Below are 18,094 nucleotides of genomic sequence, written 5' to 3'. Positions count from 1 at the left end.
CTTTACAAGTGAGGGTTGAGAAGTATGCTCAGCAGTATATGTCAGTGCTGTCCCAATAATGGAGCAAGAGATCATTCCTGAGTGATGTAAATCACTCCACAAAGGGTCTTAGCATGTTGCCCCACAGTGGTCCCAGCGCTTACCAGTTCAGTTCATGAAGACCAGAAATGGGTCTCAAACTCAGTAGCACAGCTGAGCACTACCACTAAGTGATCCATTAGTTCACACTGGCAGATTTTTTTATATATTTATTTCGGTATTTATTTATCTCTGTCATTTTTTTCCATAGGATACAGGGGTAAGGAAACAGCTTTTTGACTGAGAAACTCTTTGGATTTGTGCCACATTAATACATTGTTATTTTTCAATATAAAACCACAGATCAGAGTCTCCAGAATGCTCCGCTGCTCCAACAATGCTCGGCAGCTATAAACCTAACTTTACAGCTGCTGTGTGTCACCGGAGCAGTGCAAAAGATAGCAGAATATATTGCTGAATGTGGTCCCATAACCTTAGCCTGGGACTGACTCACCACTGTTACCCTAATTCTTTGCTGATTTAACTCCATTGATTTCAAGGTATCCAGTTTGATACCTATTGAGCTACATTGGCATAAAACTGGAGTACTACAGTGGTGAATCAAGCCCAGCATTTCAGAAGTGACAAATATGTGAATTTCTGTGTTTCATGCTTGATTTCACAAGCAGTGTGAAAAAATTCACACCCCTGCTGGCTAAGCTGACCTAGTATACAACCATCTGTTAATACCATACATGTTCTCTGCCACACCTACCAGATCATGCCTTGGTTAAAGATCAGTCCCAGCACATTTCCACTTATATCAAACTCTGAATATGAAGGCTGAAAGAAAAGGCACAATGCTTCCATTAGGCTTGCAGATAATGTTTTAAACTGACACAGAGCTGTAGATTAAAACTGTCATCTACAACAGCAACAACATACTGGCAATGTCTTCTCAAGACTCTTCTGTTGCATATTAACAATGATTCATGAAACAAATGAATAGGACTCAAGATCAATGTATTGCCTTCAGTACAGCCTGTAATATTTCATTATAAATCTTATTGAGTTTTTTGAAGAGGTGAAGGTACTACTGGAAAGTACAAAGAGTTCCATTTTTATTGGATATGCTTTGAACTTTTAAACAATGATTCATAGATTCTAAGTCCGGAAGGAACAATTGAGATCATCTAGTCTGACCTTGTGTATAACATAGGCCATAGGATTTCCCATTTAAATTAGAGGATATCTCTTTAGAAAAAATGATTTAAAATTGTACAGTGATGGGGAATCCACCACAACCCTTGGTAAATTGTTCCAGTTAACATTTGCTAATTACTTTCACTGTTAAAAATGTGTACCTTATTTCTGGCCTGAATTTGTCTAGCTTCAGCTTCCAGCCATTGATCATCTTATCTGTTTGACTGTTCGACTGAAGAGTCCTCTAGAATCAACTTTTCCCCCCATGTAAGCAATTAGACTGTGATCAAGTCACCGTTAACCTTCTCTTTGATAAGCTAAAGAGATTGCACTCCGTAAGCCTATTCCAATCCTTTCATCATTCTCATGGCTCTTCTCTGAACTCTTTCCAATTTATCAACAACCTTCTTGAATTGTGTACTCCAGAACTGGACATAGTATTCCAGTAATGGTCACCTCTGGGCACTTATCTATGTATAAGTGTGTGTGAATGTATTAGAGCTAGTCAGAAAATGTTGGGGGAGGGGTGCAACTAGGGGAAGGCTGGAAAAGGTTGCACCGACACCCTTAGGAAATACTATAACTGTGTATTTGATTTTGCAACCTTAATGTTCTCTTAACATAACTTTTTATATGAAATATACATGTCTATATATAGTGCTGTGATATGTATGTTGTTTATATAGCCTTTGCTCTAAAGTAAAAGAATACTGCCGGGCAATACAAACTCTCACTATTTTATGGATAAGTAAAGTGGATTTTAGTTTACTTCATACAGTATCAACTATCAGTTTACTACTGGTGATGATGGAAGAGGCAGAATGAACACAGCCTGATTTTTTTTTTTCAAATTAAATCGTGTCAACAGGGTTGGCAGTGGGAAAATCGGGGGCAGATTCACCAGTAAATTCTGGCTGCTTTGTGTGCTCCAACAGCATCTGTAAACCTGGCTTAATTAGCTTGGATTTTGTCTGCTTTACATTACTAGGGCTGCACAAGGTATCTAGACTGCACTGGTGAATCTGGGCCCTTAACTTTTGACTTGTAAACTGAGCAAATCTCTTAAATGTGACCTTGAATTATCCATAGCTAGTTCATTTAGCTTCATCAACCAGGAAATGTATTAGTGGCACTTAGTGAATAATAATCAATAACAAAAATAAGGAATCCACTTACTCCCAAGTAAACGTTCCATAACTTTCATTAACATTTAATCAGAGCATCCCATTTGCTGGCTGCCCCAGGATCACTGACAATGCATATTCCCAGGCAAGCAATCAAGAGTGTGTGACTATCCTGTCAAATGTAGCTGTCCTGTGCATGGCAGGCCTGCTCAAGCGTAAAAGGTATGAGACATGGTCTTGCTCTTCTAGTCCACATTTAATTAGAGCTCTTGTCTGTCCAAACTATGCTTTAGTGATTTATTTGTTATTCTTTTAACATACAAGAAGGTAGCTAAAAGCAATGGGGAAGCAAAAATTAGGCAGTGGTATGAAATACTAACTGGAGAAATTGAAATGCTGAATGGCTGAATAGAACTCCTGATTCAAGCGTAAAAGCTAGAAACTAAGACCAGCCAGTTTAATACTTTACATCCAAGTGAGTAAAGCCGGGTCTATACTATTCTGAGGGCTAAATGACGTCTTTTATGAGTCAGGGAAAGAGGGAGGAGGAGCATGGCCAAAGTAGCTGGGTCAGGAGACATGATCTCTTGGTAGGGTGCAATGGCATTGGGTAGAGCACAATGAGCAACAGGACTTGCTTCAAGTTGAGGGCCCATTCAGCAATGTACTTAAGCACATACCATTTTTAAGTGTGAGTAGCCCGTTGACTTTAGTAAGATTATTCCCAAGCTTAAAGTCATAGTTTGGCCTAAGCCTATATCACCTCATTGTCACTTGTTCTCAAACAGTACCTGTAACATCTTTCCCAGGAATCCGGGACAGCATTATATTTTGGGGTAATGATGATGATCTAACAAGTGACATTTCTTACTGTTTGCATTTGGCCAGGCTTTAGAAACCACCAGGAAGCAAATTGGCATTTTTTTTCATCTTTTTTTCTAAAGCCAACAATGACGTTAGCATTTCCTGTAGAGATCAATAAAGGCGTTCCTGCCACTTTGGTTCAGGGACTGTGATTATCATCCATGCAGTAAGATTTACAGTACATCTGCTCCCATGGCCTTTGGTACAAGCAATATGCAGATGATACTCAGCTCTATATCTCCTTCACATCAAATTCTGGCACCTCCCATCTTTCCCAGGGCTTCAGCGAGATAAGCACCTATGAGAAGAGCAGCTGGCTGCTCTTAACACTGGGCAAATCAGAGGAGCAGTTTGTAGGAAGAGGGAAACAGGCCAAGCCTATAACATCACTCTAAATGGACGGCATCTGCTCTCCAATTATCAGAGTGGCATGAAGGCTTGGAGTCATTCTGGACTTTTCACTGCTCCTGGATCCCCTAATAGCCATAGTACCCAAAAACACCTGTTGCTACTATTGGCTGGTAAGGAGGCTGTGCCCCTTTCTGTGCGATGTGAGATTGGCCACAATGATTCATGTGTTCCTCACCTCCAGGCTCAACTAGCACAATGGCTGTGGTAAATTTGAAGACTGATGGAGCTCCGGCTGGTCCAACACGCAGCAGTCCATCTACTAAGTAGCACAGAGCAATGAGAGCACATCATTCCAGAGCTTCACATGGCACACTGACTCCCTGTCCAACACTGAGTTTCATTTATGTGCCTGGCTTTGACATTACAGAGGTTGTGCCTTGGTTATCTCAGGAACTGCCTTTCTCTTGAGACCAACCACAACAGCTCCATTTGTCAGGGGGGTGCTGGTGTTAACAGTGTGTGACAGACCCAGACCAGTGGGGTACAGGAGTCTGGTAGAGGGCAAATATACTGGTCACAGGATGAGTAGTTTTCTGTTCCCTGAGTGACCAGAGAAAGGGGCTGCACTAGAGTAATCAGGGACCTGCTAGAACCAGTTAAGGCAGGCCGGCTAATTAGGACACCTGGAGCCAATTAAGAAGAAGCTACTAGAATCAATTAAGGTAGGCTAATCAGGGCACCTGGGTTTTAAAAGGAGCTCACTTCAGTTTGTGGTGCGAGTGTGAGGAGCTGGGAGCAAGAGGCGCAAGGAGCTGAGAGGGTGTGCTGCTGGAGGACTAAGGAGCACAAGCGTTATCAGACACCAGGAGGAAGGTGTTTGGAGGAGGCCATGGGGAAGTAGCCCAGGGAGTTGTAGCTGTCATGCAGCTGTTACAGGAGGCACTATAGACAGCTGCAGTCCACAGCGCCCTGGGCTGGAACCCAGAGTAGAGGGCAGGCCCGGGTTCCCCCCAAACCTCCCAATTGACCTGGACTGTGGGTTCTTCCAGAGGGGAAGGTCTCTGGGCTGTTCCCCAACCCACATGGTGAATCTCTGAGGCAAGAAAATCCGCCAATAAGCGCAGGACCCACCAAGATAGAGGAGGAACTTTGTCACAAGTGTTAAGGCTGAAACTTGCCACAACAGAGTGCTTTCTCAGTGGCTGGTTCATAGCTATGGAACTCTTCCACAAGAAACTAGAATGGCAAGCATCCTAACCATCTTGCATTAGCTGTCCCTGAATAATAACTCGACTAAATAGCTCAGTGTCATTTTTTCCCCTGAAGATAGCTCCTAATATAATTAATAATAAATCCATGCATACTTTCATGGCATAAAATGAGGAGAGAGGGATGGATGAGGCATGAAAGGAGATTAGTTTTACACACTGCATTCTATTTATTGTGTTGGTGTTAAATATTACCAGGATGGGTGCATTGAAATACCAAGAAATTAACTGTGTAAGGGAACTCTGTTTACACTTAAAATTTTTCTACAGTATGAGCCCTTTACCAGTACTGTATAGCTATACCCGTATACTATAATAGCAAAAGAACTCCTAGTGTTGGCACGGCTTATATCAGCAAAATTATGCTTTACCAGTGTACCCGCTCCCTGAACAAAGCAAGCTATATTGGTAAAAGCACAGTTTTGCTGGTATAACTGTATTTACACTAGGGGCTTTTGCGGGCATATCTAGTCAGCCAGGGATCATAGCCCCGACAAACATAGCTGTTCCAGAAGAAGTCTTTAGTGTAGACACAGACTTAAGTTTACATCAAGTTCAACTCTGAATGCTTTCTATTGTTGAATACAACAAGGAGTCCGGTGGCACCTTAAAGACTAACAGATGCATTTGGGCATAAGCTTTCGTGAGTTAAAAACCTCACTTCAAATACAAGGAAACAAGGAAAGAACTGGCCTTAGAAAACATCCTACAGACTAAGGATGAAATCCTTGCTTCATGGAAGTCCATGGGATTTTGTCAAAGACTTAAATGAAGCCACAGGCTTTCATTCTAGATATTCCGAATGCACCTGTCACCAAACAAATTGAGTCACTGATCTAATCAGGTGAATGTTATGTGATCGTGATTAATCTTAATTAAAACAGCGTTCCAACTAAAACAATTTCTAACGTATCTAAAAGCAGCCCTTCGATGCTTTTTCCCCATCCCACTGGCTGGCTTAGTCATATTAGAAACCATTTAAAGCCTGATTTACAGCTCACAGAAGCCTTTCCAGTGACTTCAGTAGGATATATATTAGATCCTTTAAAATGGAAATGTGTATAAACAAAGCAAAGTAGCAAGAGAGGAGAAAAGATGATATTTAATATTGTTCAGGGATTTTGAAGTTGATGGGCCTTGTCTTCTCTAAACTTGGGATGCTCAAGATGAAAATACAAATTACTACCAACATGTCAAGTGATAATCTGACAATGGAATTAAGAGAGAGAGAGAGATACTTACAAATCCATACTCCAAGTCCCAGCACCAGCAGTAATTGAAAAACCTGACAAAGACGGCTCTCAGGAAATCCCCAATTATAATTGTGATGTATGTTGTCATAGTGTCAGAGATTGTCAGTCGCACAAATTCCTGTTGACACAATGTTTTCTTTTAAGAGAACGTTTAGGCTAGTAATAAATAAATAATACTGGGAGACATCCCCAGATGTGCTCAGCACATTTTAGAAGAGAGGGGAACTTTCTGCCCCTTTACTATCCCTACTGATCCCTGGGAGTTGCCAGGGGCCAAATTGGCCCCCAGCATGTTAGAACAGTCCGAGGACTGCTGTAACATGGTGGATAACCGCCTGCTAAGTGACCATTACCAACTGGGACTGCCAGAGTGTAATCCAGTCCCCACTGTGGAAAACCTCCTATTCTGGGAGGCAGAAGGGCTGCAACAGTGCAATTCTTAGGTAGATGATACCCTAAATCCCCTTTTCACCCCTGACACTAAGCATTCAAACATGTAGGGTAGACTATGCTCTCTTCCCTCCCCCCAGTTCCCACAGGAATTGGAGAGGGAAGAAGATGGAAAATCCCAACATAAAAGTTTCTCCCTGCCCACATCCCACTGGGAGGCCCCAGTAGATGCTTCCCCAGTTATCAGACCTCACCCCAGACCTACTCTTCCCTCAATTTTTGGTCCTATTATTGTGGTTTCCAGAAAGTCTGTCACTGTCACTGATGGGTCTCAAATGCTGCTGAATTAAAACCTTTGTTCCTCTGAGACACACAACAGATTGAGTTTCACAGCTTGTAATTCTGCACCAGTGTGTCCAGCAGAGAGCCTGCTAAACTGTTAGTATCTCCCAGGCTATCTGCCCCCTACTGGTGACATCTCCAGTAGGCTTTTTGTAAAGACTGTAAGATTTCCCAATGAAGATCCTGGTTTCCAGATAGGGAAATTGGCTGTGTGACTGGAGCATCAAAAGCTAGGATTCAATGGAGGATCTGGTCTCGGAGAGGAAAAAGCTGGAAGTTAAGAGAAAGAGGATAAGACAAGGTCAAAAGGAGGAAAACAGGTTGCAGGAAGATCACAGAAGCCACTTAGAACATGGATAGCGAAGATGGATATGTATGTTGAACAGAATCAAACAGAACTGCTAGGTACACCCATCACTAAACTGTGCTGCCTGAAACTGCCCACAGTGTTAAATTGCAACACTTGCACCGTTCCATAAAATATGGCAAAATAACTTTTTAAATGCAGTGATGGCTATTCAAAATGTGTAGTTCAACAAGGCAAGTCTTACAAAATCTTGCCTTGTTGAACTACACATTTTGTACCTTTTGGTACACTCATTTTGCTGTCACAAATTGGTCTTGGGTGATCAAAATTCCAATCAAAATGATGCTACTCATCTTCCACATGGTAAATCCATCACCTTTCATGAGTGCTAAATATACTGTACAAGACAGAGAGAAAGACAAGAGAATAGAAAAATAGAGGAGAAAAGAAATGTTTCCAGTCATTACAAGTTATAGTCAATGTGTGAGGGCAAGGGGAACTGTGAGAGCCTAAGAAGATTCAAAAAAAGGAATAAGTATTTCTCTGCCCATTAGCAAAGGAGTGACATGGGACCCTGTCTTCTCCCAATCCCCAAGTCTTTTCTACTTTAGGGAAATGCCAGGTGAGAACAGAAACAGAGTGGTGCTGATGTAAAATCTTCTGAGAGATTCACTATTATCCTAAATAAATTGCATTACCTGCCCTACCATTGTTTCCCAACATGGCCCTCTAGGGACATCTGCAGGATCCACCTGTATTGGAGGAGCAGTGGCATTTTCTGGTATCGTACCATTGTAGAGGCTGGCTTCCCATATTGTCATGTTATACTTCACTATCTTCTCTTCTTCCAGCTAGAAAAAAATCCCAAATGTGCTTTTAATAAACAGGAGATCAACTGTGTGAACTTAACTCAGTGGTTCTCAATCTTTCCCATTCCTAGACCATCCCAACCCCCTAGAATGTCCCTCCCTTATAAGTGGGAGGGAACAATATGGGCACGGTGGAGTGGTCACTGCTAGAGCTGGGGGGTGGGGGTTGGGAAAAGTTACCTATCCTGTGAATTTCTTTGAGATTTTGAAGAAAAAAAAATCCTGAATCACGATGAAAAGTAAACCTCTTGGAGAAACAATTGCAAAACAAAAATGAAAAATAATTAGGTTTGCATCAATCAAAATGTTTTGTTTTGATTTTGGCCATTTCTTTAAATTTTTGACTATAACTAGCTTAATTTTCTTAACATGAAGTCAGTTTGAGTGAGAGATTTGTGTTCTGAAAATGTCAAAATGAAATATTTTGACAATTTCAGATTTTTTTTTTTTTTAGTTGAGGAATTTGTTTAAACCAACTCTTTTTCCAATAAGTTTCAGGTTCAACAAATCAGCATTTTTCTGATGAAAATTTTTTTTATTGAGAAATTCCTGCCTGGCTGTAATCACAACCTCTTAACACCTGTTTGGTCTCCCTGTAGGTCACAGTCCCATCTTGGGAACCCATGACTTCAGTCATTAGATATTTGAAAAAACACACACATTCAATTCCTCGTTAGCTTGCCTTGAGATTGATCTCATCCATCAGGGCAATGATGAATGTGTATAGATTGCCCAAGAAGAGAGCAAAGATGCGCCCCAGCTGCCATCTCAGAGCTATTCGAGGGTGGTAATTTTCCAGAGAACTGATTACATCAAATAAAGTTGGACAGAACATTCCCAAGAGAGACATGACCATGTTCACCTGCAAAGAATCGCACAAGAAAAAGTTAGAGAGGAGTCCTGGGCTTTTGCTCTTCCCCTGCCATTTTAGCTGGCATTTCACCCAGTGCATAAACAAAACTTATTGTGGGAGTTCACATAAGATGTTTTTATGGGGGATGAAGGTGGAAAAAAATCAGCTGTAATCTACTGTAAATGGATAAAGTTTTCTTAATCTCTGTTTTTAAAGTTCTTTTTACCACTAGCACTGAAAGGAATAATAAAACATTCGTTACTTTATTCTAAATGGCACCTATTTTCAGGCCAAATTCTGTATCCGATCTGAAGGATTTTCCCATTTCCAATCATCTTTCAAGTTATATCCACCCCTCTTGCATGTTAAAGCTAATAGATTGCCAAAGGGATCTGGGTTTAAACAAAATGAGGTATTTTTAGAACAATGCACCACTAATTCAGTATCTGGGCCCTTATATGGCCCTTAAATAATCTGTATTTGATTGTCCACATTGCAGGTGCAAACCCAGTCTGTCCTCTCCTTTCTGCCTTTTGTGATTAGCATTCTGTAGCTGCACTAACTTGTCTATAAAAAGCAACAGAGAGTCCTGTGGCACCTTTAAGACTAGCAGATGTATTGGAGCATAAGCTTTCGTGGGCGAATATCCACTCCGTCAGATGTCAGACGAAGTGGGTATTCATCCACAAAAGCTTATGCGCCAATATTTCTGTTAGTCTTAAAGGTGCCACAGGACTCTCTGTTGCTTTTTACAGATCCAGACTAACACGGCTACCCCTCTGATACTTAACTTGTCTATATAACTGTATGCAAGTGTATTGAGTTGAATGGTCCTAGAGCATAAAGATATCTGCTAATAATTTTGAAACTCAGTATGGATTATACATTCCACAAACTGAATCTAATTCCATTTGGACTCCTAAGGAGTTGGTTGCTGGACTGCAGGTGAAATAGATTTTTGTTCTTTTGTTTGATTTTTTTTTACAGATATCTTGGGACTGCCCTGAAATTAACCTCTTCTGTGCCCACTCTTGCCAAAACTTAAACAGAATGTAATACATTTACAACATCCTAATAACAAAGGGTAGAAAGCTGAGGTTACACTTCTGTTTGCACATGTAATGTGACACCAAAAAGGGACTAAGCAGGCAAGAAAAATTTACCCTCTTGCATTTGCAACTACAGAGCATTGGTGTCTCGTAGAGTTTCATCAGTGGAAACAGTGTAAGAAATAAATGGCATTTCTATTTGTTGCTTTTCTGTTTTTGGATTTTAATGAGTGCTAATTACTGGATTTTCATATTTATAGACAACCTGTGGCATATTCTGTATGGGGCTTGTAGCACCATGTAATCTCTCTGAAAAGCTGGAGGTTTTATGATGATAGAAATTCAAAGCTGTTTTTATAAATATAGAAAGGTGTTTAATTATCACTATTTAAACAACTAATTCTAACAAAGAAATCACACTTACTTGTTAAACCTGAACAAACAAAAAGTATGCAGCTGCCATCCCTTGCAGCTTCTGGCTTTATAATTGAAGAATGTGGAATCTATTTACCACTGTGTACTATTAATTTAACAGATGATTGTTCTTAGGTGCTTACCTATTTGGTTTACCTAAATTTGATAGAAATCCTGAACATTGGTTCTTACTGTTCTGCATTATTGTGAGGTGTCCTTACTTTTTATTGGTGATGTTGCTGTTGAACAAAACAGGCATGTTGATAACAACAGACTATCCAAGAGAATCTCAGAAGTGCTTAAGAAACTTTACACTCCTCTGAGTCAGTACGGAATCAATGAACTAATCTCTATAGATAGAGAAATACATGCAAACACAGGTCATAGGTAGATTGGAATTACCATATTGGATCAGATTGGTGGCCAGTCTTGTCCAGCAACCTGTCTCTGACAGTGTCCAGCACCTGATGCTCCAAAGGAGGGTGTAAGCAACTCCCCAATAGGCAGTTACAGAATAATCCGGCACCCAACGGATTCTCATTGTAACCACTAATAATCTGAGGTTGGTTTAAACCCTGAAGTATGAGGATTTATATCCCTTCCAAAATTCTTCCCTCTTTTTAGTGTTTATTATCATAACTGTGTGCTCTTGTTAACATAGATGTCCAATCCCTCATTTTAAATCATGCTAAAGCTGCTAAATCAAAATCTTTGCTAAATCTGACCTCAATGTCATTCTGTGCAATGAGTTCCACATTCCAATTGTGTCCTATGTGAAAAAGTATTTTCTTTTGTCAATTTTGAATTTTCCACCCTTCAATTCCATTGATTTTTCCCCCCCTTGTTTCTCTATTATGAGACAGGATAAACAAACAGAAGTTTCTGAACTTCCTTCTCTCTACCATCCATAAATACTTTTATCATGCCCCCATTTATTAACCTCTTTTCTACAGTAAAATATCCCATTCTTTTCCATCTCTTTGCATGTCAGTGTTTTTTCCATGCCCCTAGGCATTCTTGTTTCCTGTCTCTGAACCCCCTCTTATTCTGCAATATCCTTCTAGCTAATTGCAACCATCAATGAAACACAGCCATTTGTGGGATGGAAGGTGTAAGTCATAAAACAATACACAGCAACACTATGACTATTTAAGTCAGAAGGTGAAGAATATGGTGGGCAATTGAAAATGCAAAAAGAGATTTAGGTAGAAGGATTTTAGGTTCACCAAAATTTAAAAATTAAAAACAAACAAACAAAAACCCTCTCTAGCTGTCTGGAAAATGCCAACCTTTTCAAGTAAATTTCTTTGAATTTTTTTCACATTTTTTCATTGAAATTCATAATTTCATTAAAAACTTTCTTCAGAAACTCAAATCCAAATACATCTATGTTTATGAAGGGAGCAAGGATTCACTCTCGACATTTGTTCTGCTTCAGGGTTAGATACTGGGGCAGATTCTCCATATTGTTCACACCGATATTACATTGGGGTAACTGCAGTAGTTTAAGTGGAATTACACTGGCATAACAATAATGTAATGTAGTGGAAAATCAGGTGTTTCATTCCTAGAGGTGCATGTGCACGAGTGAATTAACCCTGATATCTACCCCTTCCCATATTCAGCTTCTCCATAGCTGCTGGATTTTTGCCAATCACTAAAAATCTGCAAAGAGCAGGAAGTGAACTTCAAAAGTAATGTCTACCCTATGGAGCTGGGATTGTAGGTACACACGGAACAATAATCACCAGATACCCACTAACTAATGTGCAAACTGTAGCTCCAAACACATCCTTTCCCCTCACTGAGAAGTCCACTATTCTAGTGAGCAACCCTTTCCATGGCACTCTGAGGGCTAGAAAATAACAGCTGCACAAGCAGCTCTGATTTTCCCGCTGCTAAGGGAGGTTATGAATCTTGTAAGTAGTGCTGTGACTGCGGTGAAGTCTAAACACAAGCCCCCAGCATCGTAAATCACACCAGCAATTAATATTGAATGCTGATTGCTTGCTGTTTAAATTATAAGTTTAAGAATAAACAGTTTAGAAAATATAAATCACTCTTTCCATTCTTGCTGAATGCAATAGTAATAGCCTTGTCTACTACTGAAGGCAGTAGTAAAGCTCTATTTTTCATGTATTTTCAAATATTGTAACAATTTTTTAACAATTAAGAGGAAGATTTATACTTTATAGTAGCAAAACCTTGAGATGTCTAGAATTAAAACTGAATGTTGACATAGTGATACCTTAAATATAAATGCAGTGATCTACTCTATCCCCACTGCTGGTAGCTCTTACAACAGTTGGAAGGTATTTTTTTGCAAAAATCCATTGTGTTTGAGCTTGCAAGATCTTAAATGTAAAACCTATTTTTTGCTGCTGGAAAGACTTTTTTAATTTAACAAGACCTCCTTCTCTTTCAAGTGTTATTAACTACTCTGTTTTGGCTGAATCAGTCTGTCTACCCACAAGTTCTTTATGCTTTTATTATATGCCCTTTGTTAAGTAGTTTTATTGCTTAGGTAGTATGGACACTCTGCAAGTACACAAGATAAAGACACACAGATAGAAAGAGAGAATTTATGGATGTGGATTTTCCTCCCATTACCTATTTTCTACTAAATAATAATACTCAGCTTTTATATAGGGCTTTGCATCAGTAGATAGCCAAGCACTTAACGAAGGAGGTAAGGATTATTATCCCCATTTTACCAATGGAGAAACTGAGGCACAAAGCGGTAAAGTAACTTGCCCACATCACCCACCAGGCCATTGACAGAACCAAGATTAGATCCCAAGTCTACTGAATTTCAGTCCACTGCACTAGGCAACATTGTTCATCACTCAATCACCCCTTGCTCTGAAAATTCTCCCAGTGGAGTCAGTGAGAGGATTGCTGTAATAAGATACTGAACCTTCCTAATAAATCATAGTTTACAGTTCCTTGCTAGGTCAGGTGCTGTTGTGTGAATGTGACCTGTGAGTTAAGCCAGGCAACATTAAATAGAGTAAATGCTATAGAGCACCAACTGATGCTCTTCCCTTTTTGTGGCAGAACAAGAATTTTGCCTCAGCTACCTGTAACAAAATCTGTTATTTTAATCTCACATACACCAGTGTAAATCAGGAGTAACAGCAAAGACAGTGGAGTTACACCAATATAGAATCAGTGTAAGCAAGAGGGCAATCAGGCCCAAAGTCTTTTATTTGGTCTGTGCTGTGGGGAAGTGTGCTACATTTGTTAGACCCAGACTTGTGTGTGTGTGTGTGTATGTTTGTGAATGTTACATGTCGTGTTTAACCAAAGACTTAATGGAACTCTCCTATGTCCTTGAATTTAGTTTCATTTTGCTTGAAACTGTGATTCATGACTTCTGTCTTTGCTTGTATTTACCTGCAGGAACCAATAACAAAGGCTTAACACAGAAACGTTAGTGTTAATATTCAACCCCATCCATCTTTTTGGCTAACCCACACAATGCCATTAACAGGCTGTATTGATAAAGTAGGTGAGGCCCTGTCACTAGTTGCTTTGAATGTGTACAAGAAATTAGACAGGTTTAGGTATGGAGGAGGAGGAGTTTATAGTCAGGGCTGGAATTGAAGTGAGGGAGCTCAGTGTGAAAAGCTATTTTAGAAAACAAAACAAAACATGACTGTCTTAATGAATATGGGAAACAGAGAAAAGAAAGGGAAATCCCTTGTTACACATTTACCATCCAAGCCCTAATTAGAAGACTACCAGAAAAAAAGCACCATGGAGAGCAGAGAGAGAGAGAGAGAGAGAGAGACTTGTGACTTCAAACCACATCTATTTCATAACGTGTGCTGGGACTAACTTCATTTCTCTCCCACCAGCCATAGTTATCCAGGCCCTCCAGGGCAAACTTCTGGGATCTCCTCACAACAAAATAGATGAGGTAACCACTCCCGGCCAGTGTGCACAGGGCCAGGAAGTTAGCAAGAACTCTCAGGAATCGGGTTAGGTGAATGTTTTCTTCTTTTCGGTTCTCCTGCTCCTCCACAATAGCTTCCTGCACTTATTGGAAACAAAAGTGTAGCTGTAAGTGAGCAGCCTTAAAAGCATCGGGCTCTATATTGTCTGTGCAGCTACTAGATAACAGTCTTTTTAAATGAGTTGTGATGAATGGACTTTACTCTTGGGCATCAGGTTTCTTAAGAAGGTGACATTGTATCAAAATCTCTGTTGGAGCCGTAGGGCATTGCTGGATTTGGCTTGCATGGGTATCGTCCGGCTCATTTTCTATGGCTTTGTCCCCATTTAGTTTCATTTTGAGTTTCTCTTACACCTGAACTCACATGCCAAAGCTGTGATTCAAAACAAAGCCAGCACTGACAATGAATTCACAAGGTGCTGTGAGTTGGGAGACCCAGAAGGATAAGTGTATGACCAGTTGTCAGAAATCTTTTTGTTAAGGAACTGGGAAACTTGAAAAATGTGTCTCTGGAGACTGCTAGGTTTCATTTTGAGGGTCTGAAATTCAGGGAGACTGAAAAGGGTTTCTGTATAGGAACCCCAGACTAGACCAAGGCTGGATGATTTCAGATTTTGAAATGAAACATTTGCACAACATTACTCTGTGTAGAGTGCAGATGAATTTCAGGGCTCTTGAGTAACTAAACTTCTTCCCTACTTCCACCCCTTCCTAGCTTCATCAGCAGAAAGAGCTCAAACTGCCACCATGTCCTTGTGGAGGGAGAGTTTAGTTACAGCTTCTTACATTTATGTACAGAAAAGTATCTTTCGCCCAGTAGGGCAGCTGGATTACTGCCTTCTAATAGCTCTATGTAGCTCTGCTTCCTTTATTCCACTTTTGTCTATTACATAAAGGAAATGAGAGAGCGGAAATTCTTGAGTGGAGCCCTGACCCCACTGAAGTCAATGGCAAAACTGCTGAGCTCAGTGAGGCCACGAATTCACCCTTTGACTGTTCAGTTCCTGGCCTGTTCATAGAAATGAAGGTAGGATGGTTACATCATGGGATATCTATCAAGACCTTTACTCTCTCTCTCAAGTGATTTTTCACTCTTTTCATGCCAGATCCTGGCTGCCCCCACGTAGGTATAGGATAATGTGAGGAGAGGACACAGGCAGACCCTTCACAGCCCTCTAACCCCCATGGGAATCTGCACAAAGAGCCACTGTTGCTTGAGCGTCTTGGGCCTTATTTTCCACCCACAGGACCCGAGTAACTTCCAGTGAAATTACTTGTATCCTTGTATGGGGGAGAGAGGCTCTTTATGTGTAAGGCAGGGGTGGGGGGGGGGGATTATTAGCACCCTGGACAGTATGCCAGAAAGCACAGGGGCTGTGGCTGGCTGAGTAGTGTGGAATTAGTGGTGCTCTAGTTCGTCTAATTCCTTAACACAGCCCTAGCCTCCTGCACTCTCCACACCAGCAATGGATGAGAGTGCATGCTACATCTCCCAAATGAAGTGCATGGTAGAAGCGGCTCCTGGATGTCCTAAGGTGCCTGTCTCAGCACTCCAGAGGCAGAATGCCTCCAGCCAATGTGGCTGTTGCACTACCCCTCCCATGAGCACGCCAGAGATCACTAAAGTCACCAAACAGTCCTAAGTCTAGAGTCCAGTCAGTGAATGTGCTGTATTGCACAGGGAACCGGGCTGCGTTTCCCTGTTCAGTTGAAAATAAAACATTTGTTGTGAGAAAACACAATGACCTTTTTTTATCTTACTGAGATGCAGGTGTGGTGTCAAACTTCTGAATCAATTTTTTTTGACATGCCAAATGGGCCCTTGTAGCAATGACATTGCTGTCTAATGGTATCTCTTCAGAGTAGCAAGAGAATATGACAATGTCAGTGCTGCAAAATGTCACCAGCATTTTTCAAACAAAACATTTTTTAAAATAAAAGCACCATAGAAACTGGAAGCTAGGAAAGGTGAGGAGAAGAAGAAAAACATGCTTTGCACAGGAATCATTTTGCAAGTACATGGACAACAATCCCACAGAACACATCCGTTGCTACTAGTACTGCTTACCTGGAGTCCTAGAAGGAAAGAGCAAGTGAGATACCACAGTACCTAGTTCCACTCTCATCCTGGTTTTACAGCGATATATTTCCATTGACTGACTGACTTTGGTGTGAAGGGAGAATCAGGTTCCCTCTCTCTAGTGAGCTATATCTTACCTTAAAGCTTGTTGTGATTGAGGCAAACTTATTATCTGCTGTTTCAGGATTGCCGATCAGGTAATCCCAGCTAGTGAACATTTTCCAGCTGAAATTAAAACTTGTATCATCCCCACCACCTTCCTCATTTGCATTCCTTGCCATTCTGTAAAGGCCAAAAAGATGTACAAAGTACCCAGGGTTAGAAAGAAGCAGCTGGCTCTGTTAAATGGTTTAGATTTTCAAATGTTCCTAATGTCACATAATATCATTTCATGTCCCCCCCCCCCCCAAATCCAAGAAATACACTCCAATCCCATGATGTTGAAGAAATGATGGATAGAATATATCCAGTGGAGTCAATTCATTTTCTCACCATTATAAATTATATTTCTTATTTGTTTCTTCAGTAGCACATTGGAGAAATTCAGTTGGAGGAGAAACTCAGGAGAAAACAAGATATCAAGAGGGAGGACTAAGTTATCTTAAACAGAAACCTATAGAACACACTACAGTGCTGCTAATCAGTTCCTAGGTGTGACCAAGAGAAAAATAAATTCTAATAACTAGCCAGGGAAAAAAACCTGGTTGCACCGAATAAACAAATTACAAATGCTGCTTTTTTTTATGCTGCTAGTTACTATGTGCTTATAACTGGATTTATAATAGCATCCATCAATATCAAATTATTTCTTAAGTGGCTTGACTTCACCTTGGACTGCTAACTTCCCTATTTCAAGGTATTATCAGCCTTGTAATGTTGATGGTCAGGTTGCTGTAGATTATATTACTTAATTCAGCTCATTAAGCACAAGGAAGGGAGTACATTACTAGGGAATGATAAATTTGGCCTTGGATTCTTCATTAATTTCATGCTCAGGGGAAAACAATTTCTATTTTAAGGTTATGTTGTGGAGCAGAATCATATTATTAGACATAAACAATGTGAACCACAAAACTCCTAAAATGCACAAGAAAACATATATGCATTAACCCAGGTAATTGTCTGCTATACAGCATTCCTGCTTTCTCATCTGTGGGGATGGCGTTGTCTCTGGCAGCTGAGCTGGTGTGGAGTTGATACCGCGGGTAGGAGTGGTGGAAGATACTAACAGCACAAACGGCTTCTGAGTTGGCCTTGTGACGCTTCTGCCCTGCTGCTGCTCTGAATCCTCTCACAACGTCTCATTCTCCCCAGTTCCCAAAAAGAAAGTTGGTGAACAACTCAGTGTTTGGGGTGTATGTAAGATGGAAGGATTTGGTCCAACATGCAGTTGACCAATGTATCATGGGAATTTGGATATTAAAATGCACATTTTGTGTGTGTAATTATTGTTTTGTATCTATATGCATTATATTACATGTGAATCTAGGCAGCTAATTTTGAGTCTGTTATCATATATGTATCTGAGGTGCAGATTTCTCGGTGTACAGTCTCTGCTAGTCGTTTGAAGTTGCATGAAAATAATCTGTTGTGAATATTTCTTCTGACACCTCTTGTCCACATAATCCCCTTCTCTTTCGGAAATCATCTGGGAAAATACTCTCCACTATCATGTTCCACAAGCATTTAAAGAATATAGAAACACTGCATGGTCATTATTAAAGCAAGCAGCAACTAGATAGAGGAGATAT

At 40.5% G+C, this 18,094-nt stretch overlaps 1 protein-coding gene across 1 annotated transcript in view; it reads right to left on the bottom strand.

Annotated features, from left to right (window-relative positions):
• TMC1 (transmembrane channel like 1) overlaps nucleotides 1-18,094 on the bottom strand; it is an 83,583-nt gene that overhangs the window by 8,518 nt on the left and 56,971 nt on the right. The window contains exons 10-15 of the mRNA XM_024105436.3: nucleotides 16,481-16,625; nucleotides 14,147-14,341; nucleotides 8,672-8,851; nucleotides 7,819-7,971; nucleotides 6,071-6,199; nucleotides 794-861 (exon numbers count right to left, since the gene is read on the bottom strand). Of these exons, the coding sequence (XP_023961204.2) occupies nucleotides 794-861; nucleotides 6,071-6,199; nucleotides 7,819-7,971; nucleotides 8,672-8,851; nucleotides 14,147-14,341; nucleotides 16,481-16,625 (870 nt within the window). The remainder of the gene's footprint in view (nucleotides 1-793; nucleotides 862-6,070; nucleotides 6,200-7,818; nucleotides 7,972-8,671; nucleotides 8,852-14,146; nucleotides 14,342-16,480; nucleotides 16,626-18,094) is intronic.

The sequence above is a fragment of the Chrysemys picta genome, chromosome 6 (genome assembly GCF_011386835.1).
Source record: "Chrysemys picta bellii isolate R12L10 chromosome 6, ASM1138683v2, whole genome shotgun sequence".
Taxonomy (NCBI): domain Eukaryota; kingdom Metazoa; phylum Chordata; order Testudines; family Emydidae; genus Chrysemys; species Chrysemys picta.
Note: the sequence above shows the minus strand (reverse complement) of the source record. Positions and strands in the feature narration are given on the sequence as shown.